The sequence below is a fragment of the Melanotaenia boesemani genome, chromosome 1 (genome assembly GCF_017639745.1).
Source record: "Melanotaenia boesemani isolate fMelBoe1 chromosome 1, fMelBoe1.pri, whole genome shotgun sequence".
Lineage (NCBI taxonomy): Eukaryota > Metazoa > Chordata > Actinopteri > Atheriniformes > Melanotaeniidae > Melanotaenia > Melanotaenia boesemani.
The window spans coordinates 6,183,582-6,201,010 of NC_055682.1; the positions used below are offsets into that span (position 1 = coordinate 6,183,582).

The window sequence follows — 17,429 nt, forward strand, 5'->3', positions numbered from 1 at the left end:
GTCCATGACCACCACCTGTTGATCATTGTAGTGTCAGCAACCTATTTATTCACTCACCGGCAGGTCCACCTTACTATTACCAGGTTGGACCCTCTTTTTATTCACATTAGCCTTAATTTTCGGTGGCATGGATTCAACAATTAGTTGGAAAAATTTCTCAGAGATTTTGCTCCATGTTGAAAGAGAATAGGTCCCCTGTTAGATTGGGATCTGGTGACTGTGGTGGCCATTGGAGTCCAGTGAACTCATTGTCATGTTCTAGAAAGCAGGTGGAGATAATCTGAGCTTTGTGACATGGTGCATTATCCTGCTGGAAGTAGCATCAGAAGATGCTGCACTGTGGTCATAAAGGGATGGACATGGTCAGCTACAAAACTCAGGTAGGCTGTTGTGGTTAAACCAGGCAACAAAAATGTGCCAAGAAAATATCCCCCACACCATTACACCAGCAGCCTGAAATGTAGATCTGAGGCAAGATGGGTTCATGCTTTCATGCTTTTTACACTTAATTCCCACACTGCCATCTAAAATGCAATCTCATCAGACCAGGAAACATTTTTCTAAAGTTCAGTTTTTTGTGAGCGTGTGATTTGCCTTAGTTTCCCTCAGATCTGCCCATTAGCGGTATAGTGGTTAGCATAGCTGCCTCCCACGTAAAAAATACTAATACAATCAAATTTATTTTGTTGCTAATCGTTGACATTTCCAAGACTAATCAACAACAAAGCCCACCTCCCTACTACCTCTTATATGGACTGTTTTTTTTTTAACATCAATAAATAATCAAAATATTCAAACAATTAAACTGTAATTTAAAGTAGTCTTTCTCAATCCAAGTCCTCAGGACCCACCGCATGTCGCGTTCCAACTCTGACACACCTGATACAGATTAATGAACTTGCTCACCTGTTAACAAGCCATTCATATAATTCAGGTGTGTTAAAGTGGGGTTACCTCTAAATCATGCTGGCCAGTGGGTCCCAAGGACCACGATTGAACAACACTGATTTAAAGGATTAAAATCCTGAAAACGACTGAGCATTAGGTGGTTTGTGGGAATGTCTGAAGTTGTTTACGTGATTTATGAAAATAGCTAAAATAATATTGATGTATGATGATTTTATAGCACTTTTCTCTTTTGCCTTTAAGGCAAAAAGTGACATGATGTCTGCTCGAACTGTTCAGATTTTAATTTTATTTGTTTTGATTAGTTTTTCAATTAACCGATTTAAATTCCTAAATCCAAAATTGATATCTTCAAATCACAGGAACCATTTTGATGTAAAAACTCAAAAGTGCACAAAAGTAATAAACTGTCTAATTCTGTCAACAGCAATTTTAGATCTTTTAAGTTTAATTTATTATTCTTCATAAATAAATATCAACTTTTTTTGTGACTTTCAATTTGATTAGATTATATGTTGACAGGAGGAGCTGTAACAGAACATAAAGTACATGAACTGTTCATGTTATTCTTTGAGGAACCAAATATCAGATCATTCTCACAGTTTCACATGAAACACACAAAAGACTTTTGACTCGATCACAAAAACACTGGCGTGTAATGAGAGCAATACTCAGAGGGAAAGCATTTTGTGCAACACAATGTAAGCACTAACCCAGTAAAGTATTGGGATTTTTTGTTTTTGTTTGTTCAATAGCACAGCTGTTATTCAATATGCCTCTGCCATGATCCCCAGAGAGCTGAAAGAAGTCGAGTTCTGGATGCGAACAATGCTGGAAGGTGATAAAAGATGAGGAGGTTACCATCAGAATAGGGCAGCGAGATGCGGTACAGTCCCGCCATGAAGACCTCTCCGACGTGGCTCAGTGTGATCTCCGTTCTTGGATCCTCGTCAATAACCAGGTTAACTGATTGGATGCATGCCCCGTCCAAATTCTGCAATTGAGACAAGATGAAAATTTTCCCAAACAGCAGCAATTCAGATACACAATGAGTGCAAAATAAAGGGAACCTGAGAAACAGATCTGCCAGTTTGGAGTCAGGCATTAATGCACGGTGGTGTGGTGTTTATAAAGCTATTTACTACATTGAAATCTACCAAGAATGTACACATACACAACTTTGATGGTGAGAATTCAGCAAAATACAAAGATTTAGAGCATCAAAAGATGGTTGCATCCAGGGCTCAAATTGCACTGGGGCTTTCGGGGGACCCTTATTTTCGCACGTGTGCTGTAAGAAACAGAACGGTTCATCCGCGTCGTTTGGAAGATTTTTAGGGCTCCCCCTAAAGTATCAGCTGAATCTCTTTAGGGGAGCTCTTCTGCCTTTCAGGGGAGCCAAGCTCCCCTTAGCTCCCCCATAATTTGAACCCTGGTTGTATCCATTCATCCATCCATTCATTCATCTACAGGGTCGCATGGAGCCTATCCCACCTGCTGTTAGGTGAGAGGCAGGGTACAGCTGGACTGATTGCCAGATAAGTTGCATTTTTGTAGCTTTTATTCTTTGCAAGTGAGTCATTTCCATCATGCAGAGAGCTAAGGAAAGGTTCCGTTTTGTTCCTCAGAGCATCATTTCTAAATGTGGATTAGGAGAATGAGACCTGGTTTAAAGGGCAGAATGTGTGAACCACTCTTCAACATCAAAGCTGATGCACCTCTGATCCTCCAGCAGAGGTAGCCCACAACAATAGCGGATTAATTAGCTCATTGTTTTGTGTGTGTGTGTGAAAAGGGATTGTGCTGTGAGACCTTTTAATAATCATAAGAGCTATTTTGGAGAAAGGTGACAGAAGAAAACCCAGCACAAGCACCAGAATCCCCTCTAATCCACCCAACATATAAGACTGTTGTACTCCTTCAGCCAGGTTAAAAAAAACATAAAATTTTCCTTCTAACTTCTCATTTTTACACTTTGAATGTAAAACGTAGAGGTAAATCTCTTTCACTTCTCAGTTGCTCTGATGGTTTCAAAGTATGGAAGTCTTTGCATCGCTGATAGCAAATAATCTGCCTCTATGAATCGTCTCTTTCATAAGTGGCTGAGCCCCATAGCCGAAAAGTTTTAGCACCCACCTCCACCATCCCCTCCTCCTCCTTCCCTTCCCATCATTCACCTCTTATTTTCCTGCATAACCTTCTCTCTGTCCAGACCCCCCTTGCTGCCCCTTCCAGCGCCTCTCTTCATATTTCCCTGTTCACTACAAAGCCATCCACAGCTCTGTCAGTCAGGCCAGATAAGGTAATCCTGTTCAGTTGGCTGTTAGAGGTCTCGGGCCTCTGCTCTGATGAGTGGGACATCTTATATCTCACCTCCTCCCACCCATTTGCTGGGAAACTGGAGGCTTGGGGAGAGAAGAAGAAGCCCACAGTCTTTTGTCACTTTTTTTTGTTAATTATCTACCTGAGCAATTGCAGCGGAGCTCTCGAGCAAAAATGACCTCAACTCAACAGGGATTATTCAGCACTTAAGTTTTGATATGATCTACATGACAGACAAATTGCATTAACCTGTAATCTGAGTCAGCGGTTCCACTGCAGAGGCTCAAGTAGAAAATTTGTGGCATTTTCGGGATGAGAACAAAAATGGAATAAAGTGAAAGTTTAAATGAAAAAGAATAATAATACAGGTAAAGGTAACTCACAGCTCCACAGGGGGCATTCTGGATGGTGACGGTGAACCTCCCTGAGCTGCGACTTTTGGCAAGGACGTACTGACATGTTGCAGGGAAAGTGTAGATCCGTCCATCAAAGGACTGAAAATACATGTCACCTGTGACTGAGCACTCGCCTGTGGAGAAAACAGAACATTGTTCAGGGATTTCTGTCACTCATCCAAAGAAAAATCCAACTCAAAACCACTGCACACGTCATGTTCTTTTATTGGTTTTAAAACCTGTCAACATGACGGCATCATGAACATTTTTCCACCCTTTTTATTTCCCTTAATAAGAGTGATTTTCCTCCTGGCTGGAAAGCATCTTCCTACCTTGTCACCTACAAAATGAACTACTTGTTTAACTCAATATTTACTTATAGAAACAGTGTGCAGGGTTAAGTAACACCAAGCAGTCAAGTGGCAGATGAAGCCAACTGAATATCATCAGCAGCAGCCTTCTCCCTGCAGGGAACAAAGCTGGCTAACAAAAACATGCAAACAGAAAAGGTCACTTAAGACCCTTTTCCACTGAGGGATCTGGCTCAGGATGGTATGGTGAGGATCTGTTTGGTCTCTGTTACACTTCCACAGCCAACAGTAGCCTTACCTGGTAGGTTTCTTCTTGGCATGTAGCTTTAAACAACTAAAAACCCAGGGTATATTTAAACATGGTACTGTTGCTGCTTTGTTCTTATTACTGAGTTGCAGATGAAGTGATGATTTTTTTTGACAAATCAAATGATTGCTGCATGCCAAGCTCCACCCTTAAGGGTCAGATTGGTAAAACTGAATCTCCAATGGAAGTGTCCTAAAAAAAAGTAGAATGGCTAGGATAAAATATTTAAGCAACCTTCCCAGTTTTTGCCAGTGAAAGTGAAAAAATTTTCCATACAATCTTGTTCCGTACTGAGCCGGACCCCTTGGTAGAAACAGGGCTTTAGGCTGCATTCACGCCAGCTTTCTGAATCAAATCCTAATTTGCTTGCTTGGAAAGTCTGGTATGTTTAAGGAGGTATAAATGTGCAACTGAACTCTGATGTGTATCAAAAGAAGTAATTCTGGTCCACCTAAAAAAGGTAGGTCTTGGCTCACTTCAAGTGAACCAAATGCAGGAAGCTGACTACTACCTATGAGGCATAAACCAATAGATAAGCAAGTTTTCCTGTTCATTGTTTGTCTTGCTTTCTCCTTCAGTAATTTTTTATGCAGCGCTGCCTCAGGTGAGGAGGAGAAAACATTATTCAAAAGGTTTGTTTTGTTTCAGTAAGTCCAGTGTGAAAGCAAACTCAGACTGGCTGAATGTTGCAACCATGGTTACAGGGAGCTAACGGAGGCTCGGTCTCCTGAAAACACTAATCTGAGACACGCAGGTGGAGATCTAAAAAGTAATCCACTTTCAAGTTATATTTAATTTAAATTACCATAAGATTCCAGATGTTTCTTAATTAAAAAGAATATCATCAATTTGTCCGTGTTGTGTTTATTTATTTAATACATTTTCTGAACAACGCAGGTGATAAATTGCATTTCTTCCAGTACCATGGACAGCAGCATTGTTTGTTTGTTGTGAGTCGTCTAAGCAGCAACGCTTTCATTTGAGGCTTTTTGTGGTTGTTAAAATAACTAACGTCCCTAAATTAGATGTTCCTGAATTTATCAGCAACATACAGTATTAGCAGAATGTTTTTGGTAGTAACCCTGCTACTGTGCTGTGCACTTATATAATATATGTGCATGCACATAAAATGGGAAGTCGCAGTGCACGCCCGAAAAAGAGGCTCCCACAAAAGCCCCTGTGTAGTCGCAACCTGGTTGCAACCTCCAATTAAACCAAATCCCCACTGACACTAGCGAGTCTAGCAGACTGTTAGGTGTGAAAACCACCACCTGTATGTTGGGTCGGGGCTACAAAAGAAATATGATTAACTGAGTGTACATATCTACATCTTTTTGTAGACATAAATAGCTTTTTTCAAACTGAGCAGGGTTGTCCAAAGTCAGCCCTCAAGGGCCACTGTCTTGCAGGTTTATAATATTTCCATTCTCCGACTCACCTGACTCTAATTAAATAGATCCAACAGCCTATGAAGTTCTGCACAATGACTCATTTATTTGAGTCAAGTGTGTTGGAGCAGTGAAACATTGAAAGCCTACAGATTTGTGGCCCTCGAGGACCAGGGCTGGACAACCCTTCCTTAGAGCGTAAATGCTGCATTTTCCAGTTTAAATAGAACAAATATCTCTGAACAGAGCTGAAGGCTTAAGTTATCACCTGCCCAGCTCCTAGGATGCAGCCTCGACTCTCCTCCCCAGTCGCTTTCTTAACAATTCACACATTGAACCTTGTAAATAAAACTTACACGAGTTTACACCAATGATCCATGGTTAACCAATTACATGGTTTAATGTCTCCAGACATAAATTTGGTCTTTTTTTTTTTGCACTCCAAGGCTCCTCTTTCATTTTTCCATTAGTATGGATCTTTCTTCTTCCTTTCCTTGTTCCTGTCTAGGATCCCTCTATTTACCTCATTCCAAATCTTGGATTTTTTCTTAAATGTTTTCCAGAAGCAATCCTATTTTCTTCTTCCTAAGCTACAAAGCTTTTATCTTCATTTCTTTTTTAGCAATTTCATCCCTTTTCTTTTTCAAACATTTCCACATTTGTTGCTTTCTAACTTGAAAACTATCCATCACATCGTGTGTCCTTAGATCACACCAAGGAACTTTTCACCTCCAGGTTCCATTTCCTGGTTCCTTTATAATTCTTCATTTCCTACTTACTTACCAAGCATGGTTCTTAGCCCAACATACCATGTCACATTTGTCCCCCGGCACATTTGCAGTAAAAACATAACCACCCACAGAGGGAAGGCACAAACCTGGGCAGCTGTAGTCGGTGCAGTTCCACACTCCACCCACGCATGTGCTGAAAACAGAAAGCAGAGACGTCCACAGGTGGCTCTGGGAACATGAAAGACTAAGCTAATAGCAGGATCACTGACAGACTGGACACACTGAGCCCAGGTGGGCAGATCAGAGGAGATTAAAAGGACTGCATGAGGTCTGCAGGAAAATGTCTTGTTTTGTTTTTTGTTTGTTTTTTTTTCTTCTTTAAATGATGATGACATGTCATGCAACAAGGTCTTCCATGTGTCCATCTATGGGGCAAAGTGGGTCTTTAGAGAAATAAAAGGTTTGTAGTTTAAGTCAGCGGGTTGAGTGTACAATTATCTTCAAACAGTCTTGATATTTAATCATTTACAGTAAAATATATGGTACTTGAACTGGTCAGTCAAAGCTGTTTTAATGTCCAGAGTCCTGATCTGATGGCACACACAGCAGGGGAGGTTAAACTCACCAGTTGTTGCATTCCTCCTGCAGAGTCTGTCCAGAGGGATAAAACATGCCGTGGTATTCACAGGGACAGTCAGACGTTGTCACACAGCCGCCGTTCTCATAGATCAGACCTGGAGACAGAAACAAACACAAATTGCATATAAGAACCAACACAGTTTTGTGTTGTTTGACAAGCCCCAATAGAGGATTTTAGATAATCTGGAGTTTAAACCATCATAAAACAGAAAACATTAGGAGTCTGGGTTTCCATTTAGCTCACAAATTATCAAAAGTTAAGATTTTAAATGATAAAAAAAAAAGATGTGTAGATGCATTTCACCATTATTTTGAATTAAATTTGTGCAAACAAAACATATTAAAAGCTGAAAATGAGAATTAGCATGGGTTTTTGTTGTTTTTTATTTAAGAAACTTAAAATATGTATTCAATGCCAGCAAAAAAGTTTCAAAAAAGGAGTTTGAGGATGAGGAGGAAATATTGAGAGGATGCCTATTTTAATTACTTGGCATCATCTAGATAGTAATAAGCAGTTTAAGATCCTAAAGCAGAACAAAAAAGGTATAAAAAGATGTTTTTGCGGTGAATCTTGTCGAGAAACTCACCATCAGGACAGTAACATCCATCCAGGCAGGCCAGCTTGCTGTCGATGCATGCTCGCTCCAGGTTGCAGGATGCTGGGCAGCAGCTGATGCATTCCCTGTACTGCAGCCCCAGAGGACAAAGCTTCACTGGTCGCAAAAACAAAACACAAGAAAGGCAAAACATTTTATAAAATACATCAACTTTTAATAAAGAGGCAGATTAAACAGATGTGCAACAAACAAATTACAGAAAATAAAAAACTTCAGTGTTTTGATCTTTTATGTCTGAAATCTAATAGCACAGGTAGTAATCCAACTTTTATAAACAGTTGAATCAGGGTGATATGATACTAATACAATGACCAAATGAATGGAGATATTTCATGTGCAACCACCATTTAGTATCCTTACATGATCAAAGTTCACAAACAACAAAATAATGTATGGTTATAAGATATGTGCATCGTCAGACTTTTTGGGCTCCTGGTGGCACACAGTTCAAAACACCTGGAGAAGCATACCACACTGAGGAATGTGCTGCCTCCAGTCATGCAGCGGGTGGTCAGCATGGGCACAGGCTCGGGTGTACTCACTGAACACCTGGCATACCACATCACCGCTGGGACCCGACCTTCAGAAGAGGAAAAAACACAGAGAAGGACTTTTTGAGTTGAGCCAGGAGAGGAGCGGTTACACAACCAGGCACAGTGGAAGGTACCGACTTAAAGAACAAACCACCAGAGCAGATCGAGTCTCATCTCCTAAGAGGCTATAAAGAAAAAGCTACAGCTGGAAGAAATGTGTTGCAGTGTGGCTGTATCAGCCATGTCTGTTCTGTGGATTTGTATCAAAAAGGAAAAAAAGTCCCAAAAATTCTCACATGGGTAGAAATAACCTCCTTGGTTTTCAGAATTCAAAACAACCTCTGCTTTATGTTAATAATCAGAGAATGCCTGAAATGTTTCAGAAAATAGCTAAAGAACTGGTGGTTTAAAGGCTTTCAGCACAATGGAGAATGTTATAGTGACATCTTGAGTCTTTAAATGCTTTTAGGGTGTTTTTCAATTCAAGTTGCCAAAAAAGGCAAGTGAGCAGAAAAGTTCATCAATTTCAAGAAGAGTTGCTAAAAATAACCTCTCTCAAAGTTTTGGATCTGTGGCTTGGCCTTAGATGTTATAGTATGATTCACTCTGCTGTAAATAAGTGATCCTCTGCACTGAATAGTGAATAAACAGCCCCAGATCTTTCCCTCCAGCTTGCAGAATAAGATACTGGCACAAAGCCCAGAGATGGGGCAGCACTTTCACGCTTTCTGACTCAGATTTCCAGCTGAGTCACTGAAGAAAACATTGATGGAAGGTAAGTAAAGCACTCTTTCTTTGTTAAGAATGAAAAAAAAGTTCAATTAGGCTCAGGCGTAGTCATGAATTAAATCCTTCAGTTGCATTTTCAGCCAGAATTTTACAAGACTTGTGAAACTTTCTGATTTTGACTTAATGTTTCAGTTTCAGCCTTGATTCAGGATCTCTTAGAGCTGCATCAAGAGAGGTGCATACTTTGGATGCATGTGTTTTACAACAAACAGCATCAACTTGTGTGGCTTTTTCCTGAGGACAAAACAAAGCATTTTCCAGAGTCAGATCTTAATCAGCTGTTCTTACATGCAGAGGTCGTTGGAGCAGCTGGCCATGTAGGACAGCGGGCTCACAAAGTCGTGGCAGCTCTGAAACGGCGGGTCGAGCAGCCTTGCACACACCTCCTCCACTTTCTGCAGCCACAAAACACATGAAGATCATTTCCCCTCATTTTAAAACCTGTTTTCATTTTCTTTCAGTCCAGTCATTTGTGTTGCTGTTTCTGTTGATTCTTTTTTAAACTTCTTACCTGAAGAATGAGAGCATCAACGCCAGCACAAGGGGAAGTGAAACCAGAAGGAACCATCGGACATCTGTCCTGGTGTGGATCTGTCTCCACCCAGCTGTTTCCAAACATTTCTACATCATGAGTCAGCACACCTGAGACACAAATAAACGGTCAGTCTGATTGCCAGAAACAGATTTTAAATGGGTTTTTTTGCTAATTGGTTAAGTTTGACTTGTTTTATTTACTGCATGTGCAACACTGAAACAGGAAGTTGATGAAGCAAATGATCTTACCGTAGCTCGTCTTTAGGTCGTCCTGGACATCGGCATTGAAGTTGCCACACAAGCCGCAGGTTCTGCCCACAAACTGTGGGTTGAGTTTGATATAGACGGAGCTGCTGTGTCCGTCCCAGGCCAGCGTAAAACCCTGCTGCTGCGTCACCAGCACATACTGGGAGATCTGCTCCAGTTGCAGGTCATGGATGTGATGAGGCAGCTGCAAACTAAACATAGACAGTAAATCTACAATTTTCTTATCTGTAAAGATGCTTAAGAGAAAACATATAGAGAGCGAGCAGGGTAATGCAGCTGACCTTTGGCCCTTAAAGGTAATGTTGTTGGCATGCAGTCGGATTTCGCCCTCCCACGGGAGGAAGAGGCTGACGGATCGCTGGCAGGTGTAGGGGGCAGAGCTGCAGCCGGGGTCGTTGTGGACCTGTAACAGCAGAATCCAAGATAAATAAAAGCACGTGTCTGTTTGTTAAATAAACACCATAATGTTTTGCATAGAGTTGCCGCTGCGGTACTGCTGCCACGTCAGGTATTTTAGAAGATCACATTCTGCATGTTTACCCAGAACAGTCAGTCTTAGCTGGTAAAACACTTCCTGATCTTACCTTCAAGGTGCATCTGAGATCAAAGATTTCATTAGCTTATTATTATTAACAATAATAATAATAATAATAATAATTAATAACAACAACAAACAATAAAATAATCATAAAAGCTGTTATTAAACGTTTTTCCCCCTAAATGCCCCCCAGACTTCTTTGGTTGTTAATTCTGTTCATTATAAGAATAAAGAGATCAATTTTGACTGTTTTAAACTATTATCTTTAAAGAACAAGCTCTCAGCCCTACAGAACACCATCTGCCAGGTAAAAGCACATTCCATGACAAATGCAAAGGCCACTCCAGTGTTGAGCATGTGCAGTTTGACTCTCATGCCTCTAAAATAACTGATTGGAAAAAATAGACTTGTTGTATCTCATCTCCAGTCTTTTTGTAGATGTGCACAAGTTAACTTACGTCTCTGCTATGCAGAGCTTCATTATTGCATTAATAAACTGTTTTTATTTCATTTCTCACTAAAAACCTGCTCAGTCATTTCTAATAATTCGCTGTTTATCCTCACTTGAGTAACATTTCCTGGGGCCACAACGACAAGCTGCTTAATGAAATTACTGAGCTTTTCAAGTTACTAAATTAAAATTTGTTAGTCATTTTAAAACTTTAGAGCCAAGATTTGGATATCACTAACCTTCTCTTAGCTGCTTGAATTCAAAAACCCTGGGGTACTCTTCTAAAGGCAGAAACTTGATCCTGAAAGTAACTCAGGCACTGCAGGGTAACATTTTATGTCACTCTTTAAAAGAGGATCGCTCCTGCTAATATGTTCTGATTGTCAGATCTGCAGCATCGTGGGCTTACAGTTTCTTGTGAATAAAATGTTCCTTATTATCATGCAATCAATAACCATAAAACATTTGGAAATGTTCTTGTTCCCTCTCAGGTTTTCCCATAAAAAGATACAGTATCTGCTCCCTCTTGAGGAGAACAAAGTCCCAGTCTGTTGCAGATACTTTCAAGGCATAGTGGGTAATTGCAGTATTTAATTGTAATTGGCTTTAATGACCAGAAAGCGTTCACTAATCTTCAGAGCCAATCTTTTCCCCAGGCAGAGACTGAACCCTGTAGAATCCCAAATCAACTGAGTCCAAACTTCATCTTGATTGAATAAATGTATCAAACCAATCATTTCTGGGAAGCTAAAAGTCTGGAGGGTTTTTTGTCTGGACTAACCTGGACCATGATGCTGGCCTGGGTGGTTTCCTCGCAGTCCTTCAGTAGTGTGTACGTGCACCGGCCGGGGAAGTAATAGTAAAGGCCGTCAAAGGTCTCAAAGTTGTACTGACCCCACGTCCTGCACGCCATCTCCCTCTCAAAGCCAGGATTTGGAACTGAACATGTGACAACGACATAATTGTTACAGGATTTCACCAATAAGCTAAAAATCTGTCATCAATTCATTCACTGCACAACAGGGAAATCTTATAATTTAACTCAACATTTAATTTCATATTTAGTATTCATGACATGTTGACTTTGTGTTTACTTTGGTTTTTAAGCTATAAGAATTCAAAATATAAGCAATAAATAGCATGTAATGCTCAAATTTCAAGAATTTCTGTCTTTACATAAAAATATGATTTTTTTTCTTTTAAAATATAAAAATCTGGATACAAAACAAAATAATAATAATTCTTACCATTTAGAAGATAAAATAGCTTAGTCTTTTGTTGTGTTTAACTTAGACAAATAAAGTTGTTTGAATTCAATTCAAAACATTGTATAATTAGAAAGTAAAATAAGTTTGTGTTGTAGTTTTCTGCCTTGAGCTAAGATAGATCTCATGTAATAGTCCCTTAAATATTTCAAATATAATTAAAAAGCTAAATGCCAGGTTTTACCTGTCTGACATCTGTGTCCAGTGGCTTGATACAAGCTGCAGTCACATGACTCCGACTGAACGCACTGTCCCCCATTCAGGCAGGGGAACTCACATGACTCCGCTGAGAGAAAACAAATAAACAATTATAATGCTGCTCACTGAACTGGAAACTTCTCCCTGTTATAATCATCTATAATTGTAATAATTCATACAGCTGGGGCATGTTTCTTTCGTATCTTAGTAAATGTACTGGTGTCACCAGTGATTGTGAACACTTTATCAAGGTCAGGTCACAACGTGAAAGGAAAGCAGCCATCTGTCATCTCAAATCCCATCTGTAAGAACTCATATGAGCCTGTGAAGCTTCTATTAACACTGTGGTCACTGAACGCACCACCAACCACCAAATGATAGCCCCCTCATCTTGCACTAATACCATCTGCTGAATGAGCTTAAGAATCTTCTGACTGGTCAGCCATGTCCCACACAAGCACAAGTACAATAATAGAAGTCTGTGGGGAGCAGTGGAGCCTGATGACTCAGACTAAAGCTACTATCCTTCTGTACGATGGGGAAGTACCACTTTCACTGTTTAGTGTCACTTTAGTGACCAGTCTGTTAAGTTTACAACCACACTTTTTTTTCATTCATCTCTAAAACAAAATACATTTTAACACATTTAATCGTTTTCTTACATGCCGTAGTAACACTTCCAACATGTCCTTGTGCAACATATGGAGCTATGCACAAGTTAACTTTGGAATAATGCAGCTGCAGCTCTAAACCTCTATCAAATCATGGTACAATATTAACTCTGCAAAGGCCAACTCTGGTAAACTGAAGCAGAACAAAATGAGAGGTTTTAGTTCAGACGAGGTCTTCAAAATGACTTTTGAGAATTTCAGATTTGTTCAGATTTTGGTTAAATGCTCATTTGCATAAAATGTACATTTTATTTAATGACCAGACAGAGCTGTTGTGGTTGCAAAATCAAAACATTTTTAAAAAATCTGTCAACTGACGTTGCCACCAAGTTTCAGACCTGAACCCAACAAAGATATACACGTAAGTAGAATACCAGTAATGAGCACTATATGCTAGCTCAGAAACCTCTCTGGTTAATCGTAGGATATCATTCAATTGTCTTATGTAAACTAAATCAAAACCATTTTTCCCATCACACATTTGGCATCATTAAAAAGCGGGTGAAAATGAGTTTCAAAATAATTTCATAAATGAATATCACACACAAAAACTTCAAGTATCACTGTCTGATTCATCCATGTTGTCAAAAAAAATGATGACTTCTGGTTCCAGAAAAAGGCCAAGAAAGCAAAGCAATGGCAAAATGCTGATCTTGATCATGGTTCAGCAGAGCAGCTCAAAAGCCACTACAATTCCGACACAGTGGTTATGCCCACTTCTTTAGGAAAATAAACTGAACTACCCCCTGACATGTGACCTCAGTCAGTCAGCTGATGACTGACAAGTCAGCAACAACTTAAAGGGCTGATTGCCCTTAGCCTCCACCATTTCACATAGAAACTAAAAATTTGTCTCAAAGGTGGATGGAAATGCACTGAGGGGGGATACTAATACTACCTCTATGTTACCTGGCTCTATTCAGGGACAGAAAACTAACTCTAAGACTGTAGCTTTTTACCAGCTGACTGATTTTAAAGATGATTAAATTTAAAGTAACATTTTACACCCATAAAGATCTGAGGAAGACTCTTGAAGGAGAGCTGAAATACCTACAGGAACCACAAAGAAATCCAGTTGTCTTCCCTCAGGAAACAAGCTGGAATGTGTGATACACAGATCCTCTTTCTACATCAGTGTTTCTCAATCCTGGTCCTCGGGGACCACTGCCCTACATGTTTTAGAGGTGTCCATCTTTAACACACCGGACTCAAATGAATGGCTCGTTAGCAGGCTTGCAAAAAAAAACTTGACAAGCAGTTCAGTTAGTCTGAATCAGGTATACTGGAGTTGGAAAGAACTTAAACATGCAGGGCAGTGGTCCCTGAGGACCAGGATTGAGAAACACTGTTCTACATTTATTCATTTTTCCATCCATTTAGTTTCTTTGACCTCCAAAAACCCACCTGAAATCCTGCGTTTAGATGACCTCGGGGCTTCCTTCGCCTGCCTGGCATCCAGTGAAATGTCAACAGGACTCTCGTCTGATGAAACATCTCCACTGGCTGGGTTTCCTGATGACATTGAACCAGACGTCATGTGGTTTGATGGTAATGAGCGGTTCTGTGTTTGGCCAGTGGGTTCCGATTTGGATAGTGATTGGCCAGTAGTTACTAAACTGTGTGATATGTGGTGTGAAGCTTCTGAACTTGTCATTGGTTGATCAGCTGGTGTTGAAGAGACCGGTGTTGACGTGAGGGAAGATTGATTTGATGTCTTCGAGGCAGCTGTTGATTGGCTCAGTTGTGTTTGGCTGGGTGGGGCTTGGCTTGATTTTGGATTAGTGCCTGACAAAGGCTCAGCTTGAATCTCGGCTGGTGCTTTGCTGCTTGGTGACTGACTTTCAGACGCTGATGTTCTCGGCGATTGGCCAGATGTTGCTGTCCTAGTTGGGGATTGGCTCGTTGAGGATTTTTTTGCTGATGGTTTTCTGGCTGGTGTTTTATTGGCTGGGGATTCCTTTGCTATCATGGAACTACCTACTGTTTTTTGGGCTGATGTGCTTACTGGTGATTGGCTCAATGACTGAGTCGTGGCTGGTGACTGGCTAAAGATGTCTGTCTTTTTTGCTGATTGAACTGATGGTGCTGTTCTGGCTGGTGATTGTGTGTCTGATTTAGTGGCTGTTGTTTCTGAGTTGGATGGTGATTGTCTTAGATCTGCTGTCTCAGGTGATGTTTGAGTGGATGGTGTTGTTTTTCCAGAAGATTGGTGGGATATGATCGTAGAGGTTGGAGATTGAATAGATGGAGCTGAAGTTGGCAGATATTGGCTAGTTTGTATTATTCTGTCCGATGACTGACTGGCTGATGTGCTGGTGATTGGTGTTTGGCTGCCTGGTGTTGTACGCTCTGGTGTAGTTTGCCCTCTGGCACCTGTGGCATGGCTGGCTGAGGCAACAGTGGTTGACGATTGGTCAGATGGTTCTGTTGTTGTCGACTTTCTGGTTTGAGTTTTGATGCCTGGCGATTGTTTGGTTGATGCTGTGTTGGTTGGTGATTGCATGGATGGCATCATGTTGCCTGCTGATTGGTTGGCTGGTTTAGTCCTGTTTGCTGGTTGGCTTTTTTCTGTCATGATGCCTGATGCATGGCTGGCTGATCCAACCTTGGTCGGTGATTGGCTGGATGGTTCTATGGTTATTGCTGAATTGCTTGTTTGTGTTGTGCTGGCTGATGATTGGCTGGTAGATGCGGTGGTTATATGTGGCTGGCTGGTTGGTGGTGGGCTGGTTTGTAAAGTCTTGGTTGATGGTTGACTGGATGTGTCACTTGGTGATTGAATGGTTTGTGTTGTGGCGCCTTGTGATTTGCTGCCTGATGATTGGCTTATTGATGATGTGGCTTTCTGTGGTTGGATGGCTGATACTGGGTTGGTGTTTGATTGGCTGGACTGCACAGTCTTAACTGATGATTGACTGGCCTGTGTTGTGCTGCCTGGTGATGCTTTGCTTTGTTGTTGTTGGCCTTCTGTCATTGTTCTTGATGGTATTTGGCTAGAAGGTGGTGTGACTGCAGAAGGCTTGTCAGAGCTGAGGGTCCATGAGATGTTTGGCGTCCTCTCTGTCCTGGAGGACGTCAGCTTGGAAGCAGTGGTCTGGCTGACCAAAGAGTGACTGGAGGCAGATGTGTTGGTTTCTAATGCAGCAGCTGCTGTCTGGAGGTCCTTCAGAAAGAGAAATAATTAAATCAGCAGCTATTTCATGCAACAGCTCCAACCACTCAGTCCTAAAGCTATTAACCAATGTATAACGTTTCAAAGCCTCCTAGGACCAAATATATTAAATCTGATTATTTCTATATTGGACCCCAGAGAACAGCGGGCTTCTTTTATCAAAAAATAAAGTCCTTGTAACGCAGTCTGATTTATTTAATTAATTCTGCGACTTTAATATAAAATCAAGCAAAATCTGGAAAACAACCTCAGCTCTCAGGTGACGGATTAATAAAGACTTGATTAAAATGTAAGACTTTTACAAAAATTCCTCTCTGAATTGGGCTGATTGTTTTTAAATCCTGACTTTAGATGGTGGAACAGAAGCAGATTGGGGGGGGGGGGGGACAGACCTGTGATCAGCTATGGCATTCATCAAATTACAACAACCCAAATTTCTCCCACATGTATCATGAATGTTTTCCTTTTAGTTAATCTCTGATGTTGAGCAGAAAATACAAAGTAACAGCAGTTTAACATAGCATTTGTAAACCGTCGGTTCATCCATGTTCCATCACTTTGAGCTTCCCTGGATACCTGAGCTCTGACATCGAGTCTTTCATCTCAAAGATAGGGAACAAACAGATGGCAAATAGTAAGTGCATGGGGGTATGACAAGTGTGTGACCACGAATTATTAATCACAGATCAGAATCAGAGATCAGGTCAAACACATCACAGTGATGAATGCATTTAAAAAGCCCTGGTATGAACAAAGACCGCACATGTGATAGATGAGCTTATTACCTGTGACCTGCGACCTGTGCAACTAATTGTTTTGTTTGTTTATGAGCTTCTGTGGTTTGGAGCGGATTCTCATGCCTCCCTGTGACAAAGTGAAGCCAGACAAAAGGGCGACTGCATTCAGGCAGATAGCGGCTCGGATAGAGGAAGAGCGAGACAACAGAGCCGCTACTGAATATTCCTGCTGGGACTTAGTTACATGTCTGCTTCTGAGGAACAAATGTCACTGTGGAATAACTTTAGTTCTACACAATGAAACAGTGTATGTTTTCAGTTTACAGTAGGAAACCCTCATCTCATAGGAAACCTGTTCATTTTTATTTGCTATGCTCACTTTTAAAAACACTTTATTTGTATTTTCTATTGATTAAAGGATATGTGGGAAAATTGGGATTTGTTTTTTTTTTTTTTTTTTTGCAAAACAAATGAATAATGCTTCACATTTAAGCCACAATAATGATTAATCATAGTCTGAAAACATGATAAGAGTATAAATAAACACTACAATATGTGTGCTTATTTTGGTTAACTATAAATCTACAAATAGTTTTTAGTGGAAATATTGGAACGCTGATTAAAAGCTGTTCAGTTGATGGGAGCGTTGTTGATTTTG

At 40.5% G+C, this 17,429-nt stretch overlaps 1 protein-coding gene across 1 annotated transcript in view; it reads right to left on the reverse strand.

Moving 5' to 3' along the window:
- Window positions 1-16,178, reverse strand: part of otog (otogelin) — a 70,907-nt gene extending 54,729 nt beyond the window's left edge. Inside the window, exons 1-13 of the mRNA XM_041987950.1 lie at window positions 14,267-16,178; window positions 12,178-12,279; window positions 11,510-11,667; window positions 10,021-10,142; window positions 9,722-9,930; window positions 9,450-9,580; window positions 9,227-9,333; window positions 8,087-8,196; window positions 7,587-7,712; window positions 6,986-7,094; window positions 6,507-6,553; window positions 3,612-3,757; window positions 1,768-1,900 (exon numbers count right to left, since the gene is read on the reverse strand). Coding sequence (XP_041843884.1) covers window positions 1,768-1,900; window positions 3,612-3,757; window positions 6,507-6,553; window positions 6,986-7,094; window positions 7,587-7,712; window positions 8,087-8,196; window positions 9,227-9,333; window positions 9,450-9,580; window positions 9,722-9,930; window positions 10,021-10,142; window positions 11,510-11,667; window positions 12,178-12,279; window positions 14,267-14,399 — 1,633 coding nt within the window. The 5' untranslated portion in view covers window positions 14,400-16,178. The remainder of the gene's footprint in view (window positions 1-1,767; window positions 1,901-3,611; window positions 3,758-6,506; window positions 6,554-6,985; window positions 7,095-7,586; window positions 7,713-8,086; window positions 8,197-9,226; window positions 9,334-9,449; window positions 9,581-9,721; window positions 9,931-10,020; window positions 10,143-11,509; window positions 11,668-12,177; window positions 12,280-14,266) is intronic.
- Between the last annotated feature and the right edge of the window lie 1,251 nt (window positions 16,179-17,429).